This window comes from Aspergillus multicolor (genome assembly GCF_047715735.1).
Source record: "Aspergillus multicolor strain CBS 133.54 unplaced genomic scaffold BDW74scaffold_42, whole genome shotgun sequence".
In the NCBI taxonomy this organism is placed as follows: Eukaryota; Fungi; Ascomycota; class Eurotiomycetes; order Eurotiales; family Aspergillaceae; genus Aspergillus; species Aspergillus multicolor.
In genome coordinates this window covers 178,077-192,172 of record NW_027395993.1, presented here as the reverse complement: position 1 = coordinate 192,172, position 14,096 = coordinate 178,077, and the positions used below count along the sequence as shown (strand labels likewise).

General features: G+C 51.9%; 4 protein-coding genes and 1 non-coding gene across 5 annotated transcripts; 3 read left to right on the top strand and 2 right to left on the bottom strand.

Moving 5' to 3' along the window:
- Window positions 1–7,088: 7,088 nt before the first annotated feature.
- BDW74DRAFT_105409 (MYB DNA-binding domain protein) lies at window positions 7,089–8,442 on the top strand. Its single transcript, XM_073721605.1, has 2 exons — window positions 7,089–7,775; window positions 7,842–8,442. Exons 1-2 carry the CDS (start codon window positions 7,258–7,260, stop codon window positions 8,266–8,268), a joined length of 945 nt encoding a protein of 314 aa, XP_073578772.1. The 5' UTR covers window positions 7,089–7,257; the 3' UTR covers window positions 8,269–8,442.
- Window positions 8,443–9,993, bottom strand: BDW74DRAFT_188753 (tRNA (carboxymethyluridine(34)-5-O)-methyltransferase). Its single transcript, XM_073731802.1, has 4 exons — window positions 9,750–9,993; window positions 9,304–9,386; window positions 9,131–9,255; window positions 8,443–8,982 (listed from the first exon to the last, which is right to left on the bottom strand). Exons 1-4 carry the CDS (start codon window positions 9,760–9,762, stop codon window positions 8,496–8,498), a joined length of 708 nt encoding a protein of 235 aa, XP_073578771.1. The 5' UTR covers window positions 9,763–9,993; the 3' UTR covers window positions 8,443–8,495.
- Window positions 9,752–11,073, top strand: BDW74DRAFT_188749 (uncharacterized protein). The gene has a single exon (XM_073731801.1). It carries the CDS (start codon window positions 9,914–9,916, stop codon window positions 10,856–10,858), a length of 945 nt encoding a protein of 314 aa, XP_073578770.1. The 5' UTR covers window positions 9,752–9,913; the 3' UTR covers window positions 10,859–11,073.
- Window positions 11,074–11,265: 192 nt separating this feature from the next.
- BDW74DRAFT_t202 lies at window positions 11,266–11,348 on the top strand. Its single transcript has one exon. It is a non-coding gene; the product is annotated as a tRNA-Cys (tRNA).
- An 857-nt stretch (window positions 11,349–12,205) lies between these two features.
- Window positions 12,206–13,871, bottom strand: rpn8 (proteasome regulatory particle lid subunit RPN8). Its single transcript, XM_073725986.1, has 3 exons — window positions 13,556–13,871; window positions 13,235–13,506; window positions 12,206–13,188 (listed from the first exon to the last, which is right to left on the bottom strand). The coding sequence occupies exons 1-3, from the start codon at window positions 13,737–13,739 to the stop codon at window positions 12,592–12,594; spliced, it is 1,053 nt and encodes a 350-aa protein (XP_073578769.1). The 5' UTR covers window positions 13,740–13,871; the 3' UTR covers window positions 12,206–12,591.
- Between the last annotated feature and the right edge of the window lie 225 nt (window positions 13,872–14,096).

Below are 14,096 nucleotides of genomic sequence, written 5' to 3'. Positions count from 1 at the left end.
TGTCCCGCTGGTGCTCAGCAAACATGGACGTCCGATCATGAACAGTGATGATGTCAAAGGATTCGGAGGCAGCCGCATCCCCACTTGCAAGCAATTTGGTATGCAGTAGGAGTTTTCGCCAGACAAAGTCCGAGCTTCGAGGTTTCGGCCGTTCGTCGGCGCTTTAAGATCGATGGGGGGTCATTTCATGCTGCCGGGGGATTTGGGGGCGAATGGGAGGAGGCCTAGGATTTGATACGCAGCGCCTCACTCGGTCCCAGGGCAGTCTAACACGGGAGGTTTCGAACAAATTAGACGCGAGATTTGGAGTCGCTTCCCCTCAGCAACTCAGCTTCCCTGCCCACGCCAGCAGCTTCGCAGCCTCGGCGTTGGTGGCGTTTTCAATGCTCCTCACCTGCATCTGGACGTCATTCGTTCATTTTTGGATATGACAGTATCTGACGACTCCATAGATATCGCGGACATGGTATCCCGCAGAGATCCGGACCGTCGACTGCGATGTTGTCAAGTGCGACTGCCTTGAAGCGAAATTATAAGACCGGTCTCGACCAAGGCCGGCTTTTATGAACTGGTTCCAGAGATTAGACCCAGCAACCGTGCAATGAGGAGTAATGTCTCATGGGGATGATTACCGTGGTCCTTCCTCCAGCACTAACGGGATCCCCACATCCAGCTGTTTCATCCTCGGCGAGGCCTGCAGTGGAGGGGTTAGATATGCCCTGGACAGCCAAGAGTGCCTCAGTCATTTGAATTTCGTTAGATGAGTGATACAATTGGCGCTGCAATGAGGTGATGGCCTGATCCCATCATGATCTGCAGGGCAGGCGCCTGGCACTCCACGAAAAGTTGATAACCAGTGTGAGGACGCTGGCGGTTGACCTAGAAGGACACAAAGGCGCGGAAGGGATGCAAGTGCAGTTTCGGAGACGATCGCTTGCAGCCCTAGGGGGTCAACCAACATGGGAGACCTGGTCAAAGCAGTGCATTGAGTTCAAGGCCATGCAGCGTGGTAGGCAGTAATAGACTTCAACGGCCAAGGCGAAGGAGGGGCAATCCATTGCATCGTATCGATAACCGATGGTAATATCGCGCAGGATCTCGGTCTCAGTCTGATTAAGTTGGCTAGGGCGATCGCCTCGATCCACGCAATCTGGATTACTACCCTATCAATAATCAAACATTGAAACAACAACATCGCACGGAGCGTTGCCGAGACGGCAAAAGAACACGAGGAGGGCCTTGGCAGCAAGTATATGGAGTCCCGCTAGGTGATTAGACAAAACATGTTTTGGCTGCTTGGTTGATAATTAAGTGATCATATTTCGCCTGTCTCTCTTCCAAACTGAAGTAATCACGATTGACCCACTCGGCCATGCCCGGCTGGAACCATCCATGAATGATTCCATGAACCCTCGGCCCAGAGATCGCAAAAGGGGATGATGACGGTTGGGCCCCTCGCACTCCACAGCCTCTGTCCTGAACCTGATTGCTACGGCCATCCGCGTAAGCTGCTCATTTCTGGTCATTATTCTGTACCCTGGAAGTGCCCAAGTCAATATAACCGCACTTGGTTGGGCATCGTGATCTTCTTGGAAGTTGAAAGTCTTTTAACCTAGCTTTTCAAGGCTTTATGCCATGGGCTGTATGCCATGGGCTGTATGCCATGGGCTGTATGCCATGGGCTGTATGCCATGGGCTGTATGCCATGGGCTGTCGTAGACCGTAAGCGCCGATCGGCCGCTTCCACCTACGTCGGAGGCACTGACGGCATGTGCAGTACGCCAGGATCCCTTCAATTGCGTGTGTTATGCAGCGGCCCCGGATTCTGTTGATTGGATAATAAGCATTGTCATGGAAAAATCAAGATCTCGCCGCATCGCGGGTTGACGCCTAGAGATTGAGTTGCAGGGTAAACCCCAGTTCGTCGCCAGCACAGCACAGCAAAATGCAGATTATTGCGAGCCGTAGAGGCGAGGTTGCCGTTATTACATCACTGCCACTGCACTCCGTACGGAGTAGGGTGTCAATACGGGGCCGAACTGAGTCATGGCCATGGGTTGTAGATTTGTACCCAATCTGATCCTTCGCCTCACGGGGGCGAGGAACCGAATGAACGAACGAGAGGCTTCAGCCTCATCCGCAGTGCATAAGAGGACCTAAGCAGCAAGCCAAAGTGACTGCCAGATACAGGAGACAAAGAGAGAGGCCGAGGTGTTGGAATCGGGCGCAAGCCATCGGTAGGATTGAGCCTTCAACTTGAGAAGTCGAGACTATGAGTAGTAGTTGAGGGGGAGCTCGGCGGCAGCAATGACGGGCATTCGTTAGCGATGATCAGTGCTGCGAGCCAGGGATAGAGCGAGCATTAGCAGCGGTATCCCTGTCGCCGACCCACAGGACCCCCATCGCCTATCTTGAAACTTTCAAGTCAAACGTCGCAGAAGTTTGAACATAGCCCCCGGTCAGGCTCAGCTCCTTCCTAGCAAAGCCCTTTCTGTCTTTTTCAATTCTTCCGTCCCTTCCTCCAGGCCTCAGTATCAAGGAGTCGAGTCTCGCTGCGGGAGACGGTGATCAAACTCCCGTACCTTAAGACGGACTTTTCCGTGGCTCAAAGCTTCGGACCTGAAACACGAGGAAGGGCCAGATTGGCGAATCAGAAAGCTGATTTCCGATCAAGACTCCAACGCCTCCCGCAGTTCCTTAAGAACCTCCCCGAGGGTAAGACGGCAGAGTTATGCTGTGCGCTCTTGACCAAGGGCTGAGATCTTAGCTCCAGCTGTCCATGGTGAATCTCTCACTTTACGATTCTGATGTGCTCTCCCGCAGGCGGACGATTTTCCAAGCACCATGCATCTTGATTACCGACCAGGAACACGAAGTTTGAACTGCCGCACAGAAGCCGGTTAGGGAACGCATGTTCTAGGCCCGGGACAGTTACCCACCGCCATTTAATACTTACTGTTCCTCAACCGTATGATATCACTAGCAAGCGACGAGTCGACGACAGCTGGCCAGGGGATCTCAAATTAGCTGGGAGAATCCTAATACTGACTTGCTCTCCATAATGTATCGAGCCCTCCCGGGCTTCGCAGCCGACGTACACGCAAGGAAAGTGCGAGGGCGGCCTCTTAGATAGAGCATTCTCGCGAATTGATCTATCCGGCGGTGACTTGCTTCTCCATGGCTCTCACGAGCTTCGATCCTGCAGGTGGTACGTCGCGCCGGGTCGGACAATCTGGTGTTTGCGTTCGCAAACTGCGGAACCTACTTGAAAAGCTCGAAGTCGCCTCAGCGCACAGGTGAGCGGACAACCCGAGACGAGGAAGGCGTCCGAAAGACATCTCCATCCAGCGTCGGTTTGGTCGACCGGGGTGTGCGTCGACGTACTACTACGGAGTCCAACACTCAAACCCACTGGGCCCCTTTGCAAGTTGATACGGTCGAGATCCGGCGAAGACACGATTGCATTCTTCTGCAAAATCCAAGCATTTTAGACACTCCTAAGTCCTAATAATCTTATTCCCATCCCAAGTCTCTTATAAATTGTTGAGCGGCGTTTGGCGGACCCATGGAGCTGGCGTTGACAGTTCCCACCGACCCCGTTCCAGTCCGGGGCTTGAGAGCTCAGACCCAATCAAAGAGCAGACTTGCGCTAAGGCAAGCCACAATTTCCCCACCTGTCCCTGGGTAATCAGAAATCTTGCAGAACGAGTGTTTCAGGCTGCCTTTCTTCCCGCCTGTCAGCCCCGTCGTTCGAACGAAGACCTGCCAACTTTCTCCGCAATAATCATGATTATCGCCCTCTCCTGAAGACGGACTTGGTCATACATGAGAGGAATCACATAGATTAGTATCCCTAGTTTTGCCCGGTGCAAAGGAAACCATTCGCAATTTCCACCAGGAGGGCCTTACAGGAACCGACAGATTGCGCGTCACAGCAAAACTGAACCACCGGACAGCTTATCGACCAACGTTCTAGATCTGACAAGAAAACAAGCGCAAACGCGGCGGCAAGTGGTGGTCCATGTCTTGGGCCACTTCTGTTCTGTATTATGGGCCTAAGTGAAGATTATCCAGTGGGTTCAAGGAGTAGTAGATACACTTCTGCACAGCAAGTGGCCTCCGAATTGATAGTCGCTCGCAAGAGTATCTACCGAGTACGCATGTCCGCAGTCTACGAGCTGGGCTGCTTTGTAAATCCGACCTCGAAGCCACCGAGCCGTTGGCTGATCCCGAGGTGACTTGGCTTTGTTGGACGCTTTGACTGTTTGACTTGGCCCTTTATTATAATTATCTGCAATAAGAATCGTTCTCGGCAAACTCAGCACGGACTGGCTACGCTGTGGTATAATCGAGATGACCAGGCAGATCGCTTTCCAAGCTCTGGGTTCGTCTACCCGAGGAACTCTTAACACCGAAGGGGCGTGTCTGAGCACGGAATGGGTTTGCTGCGCACCCTGTTACTACTGCGGGATGGAAGTAAGGTCCATAAATTGTAGGACGAGCAGCGGACAAACCAGCGTCTACGAACACGAGATGCCCTTGTCCCTTTGACAGCAAGAGGTGCAGTTCACCAAACCCACCCGAGCAGTGTGGTACAGACTAGGACGAAATCAGTAAGACCCTCGAAACCCAGCCCTGGGGAGTCGGAGAATTTACACTGAAGAAGAAACATAGCGCGTGGTCGCTGCTAGGGTCTTCCCGTCATACTTCGGAATGGCCTAAACTCCGCTGGCTGAGTTGTTGTCAATAATAATGGTGATGATGATAATCGAGCCCAAGCTTGTTCGTCGGCCGCCGTGTTCGACTTTGATGAATAACTCCACCATGCAAACCGGCCAGTTTGGCGCCTGGCGTCCAGACCCGACACGAGAGCAATAATAGAGAGGGTGGATGCATCATTTTTGGATGAAATGAAAATGACAGAGAGCTCCCTGGCCTATTATTAATTCATCACCGCCATTTCCTATAGCGTCGGGTGCGACTCTCTCAGGCTGAACTTGGAGGGTCGAGTAGTAAACTGGTTCCGCAGGCCATCTCCGCCACCAGAGATCGTGACGATTATCCGAGCATTTTTAGAAGACGGCGGTGGCGGTCAGGCTCCTCGTCATTAAGATAAGTTGCTGCTAGGCTGCTAGCTTATTAGGTGCATACATACAACAGACGGTAGACAAGTCGCGAGCTGCAGTTGGACCGTGAACGAAGGCGAACAGTCGCTAAAATAGACCCCGGATCCCGGTTAGCGCGACTGCTAGCGATATTGTCGATGCCGATACTTTCCCTCTGGGGTTTGGGTTCGTAGCCGTTGAACAGATCCATCGTCATGGCCAAGCAGTAGTCAAGGACTGCATTGGCTGGCCGATCCCACAGCCGTTAGACACCACCTTCACCAAGAAGGGCAAATGGGAAGGGTCCGAGGCTGGGAGTGGCCAACTGCCGCGATGGAGCTTCTACATAGCAGTCGTGATGGAACTCCGTACTCTTCCCGTGTCGGCCGATGCGCTGTTAATGCTGGCTATTATTATAGCGTGTCGCCAGTTTAGGATCTGACGCCGTTGAACAACGTCAGCCCCGTCCGGCCTCCCCACCCGGTCTCCACGCCAGAGAACCATGTTTCTCTCTGCTTCTCTGTTCTTTCTTGCCTGCCGCGTCTGTTTCGTTTCTAATTATTCTTCGTCCTTTTCAGCGTTCCTCGGCACTTCCGCCGATCTACGATTTAGACGGGAAACCAAGCCCTGCTGCTGACTGCTGTCTTGCTTGTTCGGCCTCAGTCTTGCTGTTTACTACAGTGATTACTCCAAAATCTCCGTCACTGCAGGCAAGCACATACTACCGGACATAACGCTGAGATCTAAGATGCATCAGTTTAGTTAGAGCGCGTTGCAGCTTGAGGGATGCAGAATCGAAACTCGTCGCTGATTTGCCCCATTCTTCTGTTACAGATCCCGTCCCAGGGACTCTGCTCGGCCGTTAGATTAAGCAGTAATTTTTAATATGAGGAACAATCTTCAGCGCGCCGGGCTCGAACGTTCGGGAGGGGTTGGAGCCGTTCTTTTGCTAGTGGCCTGTATTCCCCAGTGGAACCGTTTGATAATCGCCGTCAGTATTCACCTTTTGGCAATTTTATTTTTTAACAATTTTACCGTTTTGTTGATGTATTCAGCAGAATCCTGTGTGGTAGGCCTTGTACATACATGACAGAGGAGGACATGGCCAGGCAAGAGGTAACTCAGTACCATAGTAGTCTAACTGTGGGCTGGCTGGGTACTGTGGCTAACTGTGTCATGCAATTTTAAATGAAATGAAGGAAAGATGGTAAAACAGTTAATGTCAACAGCTTCTCGAACATGGTCCTGGGCTCGCCTTTGGGTCAACCTAGTGTCTCTACGCTGATACTGAGCTCCTCACTGGCCCGTCCAGCTGCTCAATCAGCTGTCATGAGCCGATGATCTCTTGCTTCCAATAAGGCTTCCAGCTCTGCGTTTCATCTCTCCCCATCCACCGTCCATTTCTCCTTCTCCTGCTTGGATCTACTAAACTTTCTTTTTCTTCCCATCGCTCTTCCTTCGTTATTTCTGCCCTAGTTCACGTTCTTGAGCTTGACGGCCTTTCCCAAGGTATCTACCTCTAGGTATCGTCTCGTGCCTCAACTCCAAGTCTTCTTTACTTTACTACTGCGATCGTTTTCTACTGCATACGTTCAGCCTCTTGATACGCGCTTTACGGTACTTTGGTGTACTCGGAGTTACTTCGCTTCTACCTCTACTTAGATCATCGTCTGTGGTTGGCCCGTGATAGGAAACGCTCCGAAGCGACTCAGCCTCCGCAGGGCAGCTTCACCATACCTAACTTGACTTGATCTGAGTGTAGTTCCGTTACTGGTGCAAGGCATATCGGCTGCTTCTATCGCCTTACCCGCCATCCAAGAATTAAGGCAAGGAACTGGCTAACGAGGCTACTGAACGTGCCGGTACTTATTATACCGTCTTAAGGTTGGCCGTCTGTTTGATCTACAGCCTGTTTGTCCTACTCGATTCGGCAGGGCTGTGAGTGGACTACTTGGACGCCTGTTGCCACCGTCAAGTGTCAATTGTCAGAACGTGCTCTGCACTGCACTTCAGCACCCCATCTAAATATCGGGCATCAAGGGCAGCGGCGACAGCGAGAACTTGAGACCCTCCTTTTTATCTCGACGTATGCTGCTCTATCTCCATCTACTACCGCATTTTGAGCAAGACTTACACGCTGTGAATCGCGCATATGATTGCGTTACAAAACCATCCTATCCTACCACCTCCTGCCAAAGTGGATATCTCATTGCTGTTGAAGCCCCAAGATGAGGAGGAAGCCACCCCCATGAACATGATGAGCAACACCTCAACCCTCCCGCCTGTTTCTGCTATGCATCCGCTACCGCCAATGGCTCCGGTTGCACCACCACCACCGCCAGTTGGGGTTGGTCTGGCAACCCAGCCATCGGTGCCTTCGGCGTCCTCGGGGCCCCCGCTTACTGCCAAGGTTCCAGCTGGTGCTGGGACGAAGCGCCTGCAACCGGCTCACACTGCAGAGTCACCAGCGAAGAAGCAGTCGAAGTGGTCTCCAGAGGAGGACGCCCTGATCATCGAGCTGCGGGGCAGCGGCATGAAGTGGGAGGACATCAGCAAACGACTACCGGGACGGAGTGCAATCAGCTGCCGCCTTCATTACCAAAACTACTTGGAGCGACGAAGTGAATGGGACGAGGATAAGAAAAACAAACTCGCACGTCTTTATGAGAGGTATTCTATGCTTTTTAAGGAGTTCTGACTAGTGCCGGGCATGCGATTGCTGACGTTGGATAACAGGTTCAAGGCCGAGATGTGGTCCAAAGTGGCAGAGGAGATGGCGATTCCATGGCGGGCTGCAGAAGCGATGCATTGGCAGCTGGGCGAGCAAGAGATGGCGCGTCGAGCTGGCGTGGTCCCGTTTTCACTCTCCAGTTCAGCGATTGATCCCCCGACGACCAGAACCCGCAGAGCGAGTACATCCCTATCCCGACCAAGAAAGGGCTCCGCGTCACGATCTATCCATCTTCCCCCTCAGCTTCCGTCGGTCCAGGAGCTCACCGCTGGCGTTCCTGCTGCTGGCATTCCCGCATACGCCCCTCCGCCGTTTCCGCCTCAAATACCTCCACGAGATGCCTACCGGATAGGACCACCACTGGATTTGGGAAGAGGCCATCCGGGCCACTTGGGTCCAAATCTCGGACTTCCCCCGCGAACGCTTCCCTAGACGTGACAGTTTTCTTTTGTTGGTCTTGCGTTGTTACGAATTGCATAGCGCTGGAGGTGTTTTGATTCTTAGGGAGGGATTCTCATAGACGATTTTGCGAAATTTCTCCTCCATACAACTGAGAGGTCAAGCCCCTACACGGTGGCCTATTGACTCTGCTTTTTACCGTCGCAAGGTCGAAAAATACTCCGAGGCTGGATCTCGGAGTGAACACACTCACGACTCGATCATTTTTCCTGGTCTACTCGACTTGCGATCGCCCACCAATTGTCTCTATCGTATCCTGACTCCAGCACACGGCCGCCTGCGCTCACAATGTCCCGCTCAAGTTCCTCTGCCTGATAAAGATGATAGTATCGGTGAAATATCTTGGGTTCGGCGTCAGGGTTCCCGGGGTTGGGGGGTTTCAGGACCCAGGGGACCATGATATCCTGGTCATCTCCTTTGTCCCAGCCTCTGCGGCTGGTCTTTTGCTCAAGAGCCCAGACATATACCAATGCCTTGCCACCGGGGCTATCGTCGGAGCCAGGTTTCAACGTGCGCAGAATCTCTTGAATCGCTTGGATCCTCCTTTCTGGAGTAGACAGGTGATGCACGACGGCAATTGAGATGGCAAAGTCAAAGAACGAGTCGGGATGTGGCAGGTTCAATATGTCTGCCAGAATTGTCGAGTGCGGCTCATGCTGGCTGGCAACCCGCGCGAGGTTTTCGGATCTACAATGGTCAGTTGGGGTATCAACTCAGGTGTCGCATGAGACACTTTTCTTTTGTTTTATGATGGGCAAGGAAGAAACGATCAATCAATGTACATAGACGAAACGGACCAAATATGTAGCCAATGACAACCCATACACATACGTACCGGTCAGATGCCACAATGTAGACATTCTTATTTACAGGCAGATACTTGCCATTGCCACATCCTACATCTAGCCCAACTGAGCCAGGGCTCTGCTCTTGAAGAAAGCGTTCCACGATCGGCCAAGGCTGAATTCGTTAACAGCTGTTTACAGGCCCGGGGCCGGCGGAACAAACCTTGTATCTCGTCGCCGAAAAATGTTTCGCGATCTGCTGGTACACCTGATGTACATTCTTCTCCTCGTACGCCTCGTCTCGATCTTCGGAAGACATTTTGTCTAGTTCCGGGCGGACAGTGTGTGACCCAGTGGCTGCCAATTCAAAGGCTCTATGGCAGGGGTTGTTTGTGTTTGTGGCTGGATCGAAAAGCACAAGCTCACTATGACAGAACGGGTGGGTTGGAGTGTACGATTCCATACAGTATTATTCTCTCACCGGGTGTGCACCTCGTGGGCTGGCGGTACCGGCTGGTATGATGTTGTACAGGGATGTAAAATTAAAGTTGGCTTTGCATGCGCTTCGGAGAATTTCTGAGTCAGCGGCGGTTCTGGCTGCCAAGCGCCCACTCCAACTCTGTCAATCAACCTTGCAAGCTGCAGTATGTTTCTCGGGGGACACCGAACGAGCCGGGGTCATGGGCTCACTCTATGTTGCGTGGACACTGCCTCAGGGATGATCGGGCTTGCAGGCTGGTTCTTGACCAACGGGTCCATTTTCTATACATAATTGGCCACTTGGCCGATATATATTGAGATACTACATGCTATACAGATGAAGGGCCGGAAACATGACCTTTCCACTATCCTCACAGTTTATCAACAACCTCCTTACCCAAGTATCTCATCTCACCACGCCGGATGCAGCACAGACAAGAGAAGATGAGCTCGGAACCCAACCCCAGACACAACGCCATGGTCACACTCGCCTAAACCAGGCCCAGCCATCCGCATTTCCAACAGCGCAGCTAGAAACGCTCAAACCGCTGATGCTGACCCTGCATTGCATCTTTCCCAATGAGTTCCTTCTTGCCTTGGATATCCTGGACCGCGGGCTCGTTAGACGGGTTCGCAGTCATGCTCGAACACAGCACGACATGTCAGCCGAGACTGGAGACGAACGTGCCGTAACTCAAACTCAAACTCAAACTCGAACTCAAATGGAAATCAAGGGTCCAGCTAAGACGGCATTAGAAGACTTCTTCTTCGTGACCTCTGCATCGACCGTCACAAGTACACCGCGGTCATCGTTCCCTGCATTGCGACAGCCTGGTGGAGGAGACCACCACCAAGCGCAGAGGCAAAGACAGGCGTGGCAAGAAAAAGGTTACGAGGTCCGCATTGAAGCCTGGAATTGCACATGTCCATCATTTGCGATATCTGCTTTTCGCGATCTAGGCCCGGAGCCATCATCTCCTTCCCCGTCTTCGTCCCCATCAAGTCAGACCGAGACAGCCGACGTTATGGATGCTGGATTCGACCGCAATCACGCCGGTGACCATGCTAGTGCTGACGCTGACACACCAGACACAAGTGCTTACTACCACGCTTACTCTTTCAGTGGCACACTACCGCTGCACCCAGAGTCAGCACCCCCGGTTTGCAAGCATATTCTGGCCTGCCTGATGGCTGCGCTTTGCCCAGCACTTGGTCCAAGTGGGGAGGACGAAGGGAGCCGAGTTGTGACCCTTGATCGAGGGGAGATTGCGGCGCTGTGTGCCGGATGGGGTGGGTGAAATTGAACCACCTCCATGTTCCTCAACACGCAATACCAGCCTGCGTATGCGACTGTACGACGCAATCGGAAGAATGAACTACATTAATTATACACGGCTGTATTGACGGTCACTCGATTCCGAGGTGCTAGCGGGCTAGAGATAGTCAATGTATGCCTTGCATATCTTGCCGACACGAACCACTCCGGTAAACTTTCCTAGACATACATAGACATTAGGGCTGATACATATATCCGTCTACCACCACCAGCAGTCATCCAAGAGCAAACATAAGTTATGAACTGTAGGGATTCGGGAGAATAACATTATACATGGGCTGCAGTCGGGATGTTGTTCGGTCTATACAAGAGGCGCACTTGTAATTGTTGTCTGACAGAACAAAAAACCAAGCATTTTTATCATCTATCGGGTCGATAGCTCAGTTTGGTAGAGCAAGCGGCTGCAGTTTCATGTTTCCGCTAGGTCCTGCGTTCGAGTCGCGGTCGGCCCTGTTCTTTTTTTTTCTTATGCTTTACTGTTCAGCACTCACACACTTTACTGCATTTTCATCAATAAGAAGATCGATCACACATTTTTGCACCTGTAATAATTGCCTGGAAGGCTGTGCATAAGCTTTGCAATCTCCTACTGATACTGTTGTAACCCAGCCTCAGCGCTTTCGAACAGCAGAACCAGGTAACCTATAGCAGAATAACCTCCAAATACCTATTGGCTATTGGATATATCCTCTGGGGCTCACGAAGGAAAGTAAGGTCTTTCGAGGTTTCCTGCGTGGACCAGGCGCCATACATATACTTTAAATCCGTCACTCCAAGTCGAAACCCTAACTTGTCTAAAGACGCTCAGGCCTGAACCACCCGCAACCTACCAAAGAAGAGGCTTAATCCGCTTCCAGTCTAGCCTGCCTGAAACATGGAACAATAGATATACACTAGTCTTCCCTACTGCTTCAACGGAAGACTCGAGTATGCTGACGCTGAAAGAAGGTAGGTTCATCGGCACCGCAATCTAGATCCACTACTTTCACCAGGTCGTTGAAACCAGCTTAGGACGATCAACGATTAACTTACAGGAATTGGCATGATCGAGGTCGCTCTAGCGAGTAACCTCTACATCACAATAATGGAGAAAATATATGGTAATTAGGGACTATATATCTGACCACCCTTTAGCAACCAAACAGTCAGTGCTTGGTCTAAATAGGCTGAGAGAGTCGTGTTCCCGGAACGGACCATGCACGACGAAGTCAAGGCTGCTATCCGCCTTGTATTGAGCCATCAAAGCAAGTGCAGAATTATAGCTGACTTCTATATTTACCCGAATACGTGTCTAAGATAGGAAGTGTGCCCCGTCTGCTCCTGAGTCGCATCAATGGCCGCGCATTGTCCTACGGCGAACATCCTTTTCATAGCGGCTACGAGAACATCTGACGATGTACGCCGCTCGGACTAGCAGGCAATGTCCGGTTCGAATGGAATTCCAGTTCGCCCATTCGATGTTAGGTCATCATTCAGCCTACAACCATAGGGTGATGTAGACAGCAGTGTCGCACCTCAAATCACCAGGATTGCTTGCCATCCTACTCGGCTTACATCGTCATAACGAGGTAAGGGTACACAATCTGTGCGCCAGTATCGCTGCATGCTCGCATACGTAGCCAAATCTTAGTCATGAAAGCGTAGTGTGCATTTCATGCACCGATCTAGATCATATAATATTCACTCGGTAACTATCTACCGCTTGCTCTTCTCCTTAGACTCGTCCTCCTTCTGCTCAGAAGTACCATTGGCCTTCTTTGCGCCATCCTTCTCGTACTTCGCGGCATTGGCCTCCTGCTCCCTCTTCTGCTCAACCTCCTCCTGCTGTTGCCGATTCTGAATCTTGTTCTCAATCAAGTCGTGGTACGCGGTGACAGCGCGAACCAAGCTGCTCAGGTAGATGGCCATCAATTGGTCATTTGTCTTGATGCTCATAGCGCGAGCCAACTCGGCGTTGTCTGTGGACTGCTCTGGCTCGCCGCCGACGCGAGGGGTGGTGGCGGGTGTGGATAGGTTGGGAAGGAGGTTGAAGACATCCTGGAGGTTACCGAGAATAGCGTGGTTGACTGGAAGCTCATGGTCGAGGACTTTTTGGAGGTACTGGCCGATATCACGCAGGCGGAGGTGTAAGCCCTGTAAGGACTGAAGTTGCGATGTGATGCGGGTGGAGAGGGTCCCGACAGCAACGTCTCTGATGTCTCGGAGTAGGTGTTCCACACCAATCTCCTCTGCTTCTTCTGCCTCGATCGTAGATGGAGTGTGCACGAACGTTCGAGATGTAGTGGTACCGTCCTGAAGGAGTTAGCTTGTGCCGTGGTCAGATATCGGCCGAACCTACATCTTTGATCTCATCCACCGCAAAGTAGGCATCGGTTGGTACACCAACCTCCTTCGGTTGCACATCGACAATGACCAGTAGAGGGTTTGGTGTATATCGCTTGAATAGCTCGTTGATCTCAAGATCGGAAGCGCGCAGTTTCGGCCCGGAGTGATACCATCCGATCAGCTTCTCGCGGGCGTTAATCTTCTTGAACATGTCTCGCATTGACTCGACAAAGTTGTGATCTAAGAACCAGACGGACGGATCCTTCTCATCCTCCTCGAATGGGACTGGGACAAGTTAGCGATACACCGAATAGGCGCAGATGCTAGATTATACCGGCGAAACTGTTTGATACCCGGACATTTCCACCCATGTGTTCCCCTAGTAGCACACCAACCACTCGCTTTCGGGTTCCTTTGGCGGAGCGTCCATAGTGATCTGCGACGGAGAGAAGTACCAGCGGAGCAACGGTGACGGTCCGTGTGACGAGGGAGAGAGTGTCCGCCGTGGTAGCAGGCATGGCGGAACAAGACCAGAAAAAGACGAAATTCTAGGCAGCGTTTTGATAGATAGAAGGGAGGAGGAGGATGATTGAAGGAAAGCGTGACGGAGAAGGCGATGGAGGCTGATGGGGATGACGATGGAGATGAAGCTTAGGCTGTTGGTTGTCCAAGAGTAACGCTTAGCTCTGCTTGTGCCACAGTGGCTGAAGCTGCTAGCCACTAGCCTCCTTGTGGCCTGAGGCAGAAATATACTTCGACTTCGAGCTGCACTGCGCTCAACCCTACGAAGATCTATGTAGACGAATAATTGAATATAGTCGACTGAAGCACAATCTACACAAACCGATATAGCCATTATCTGCCTACCTAGAGCC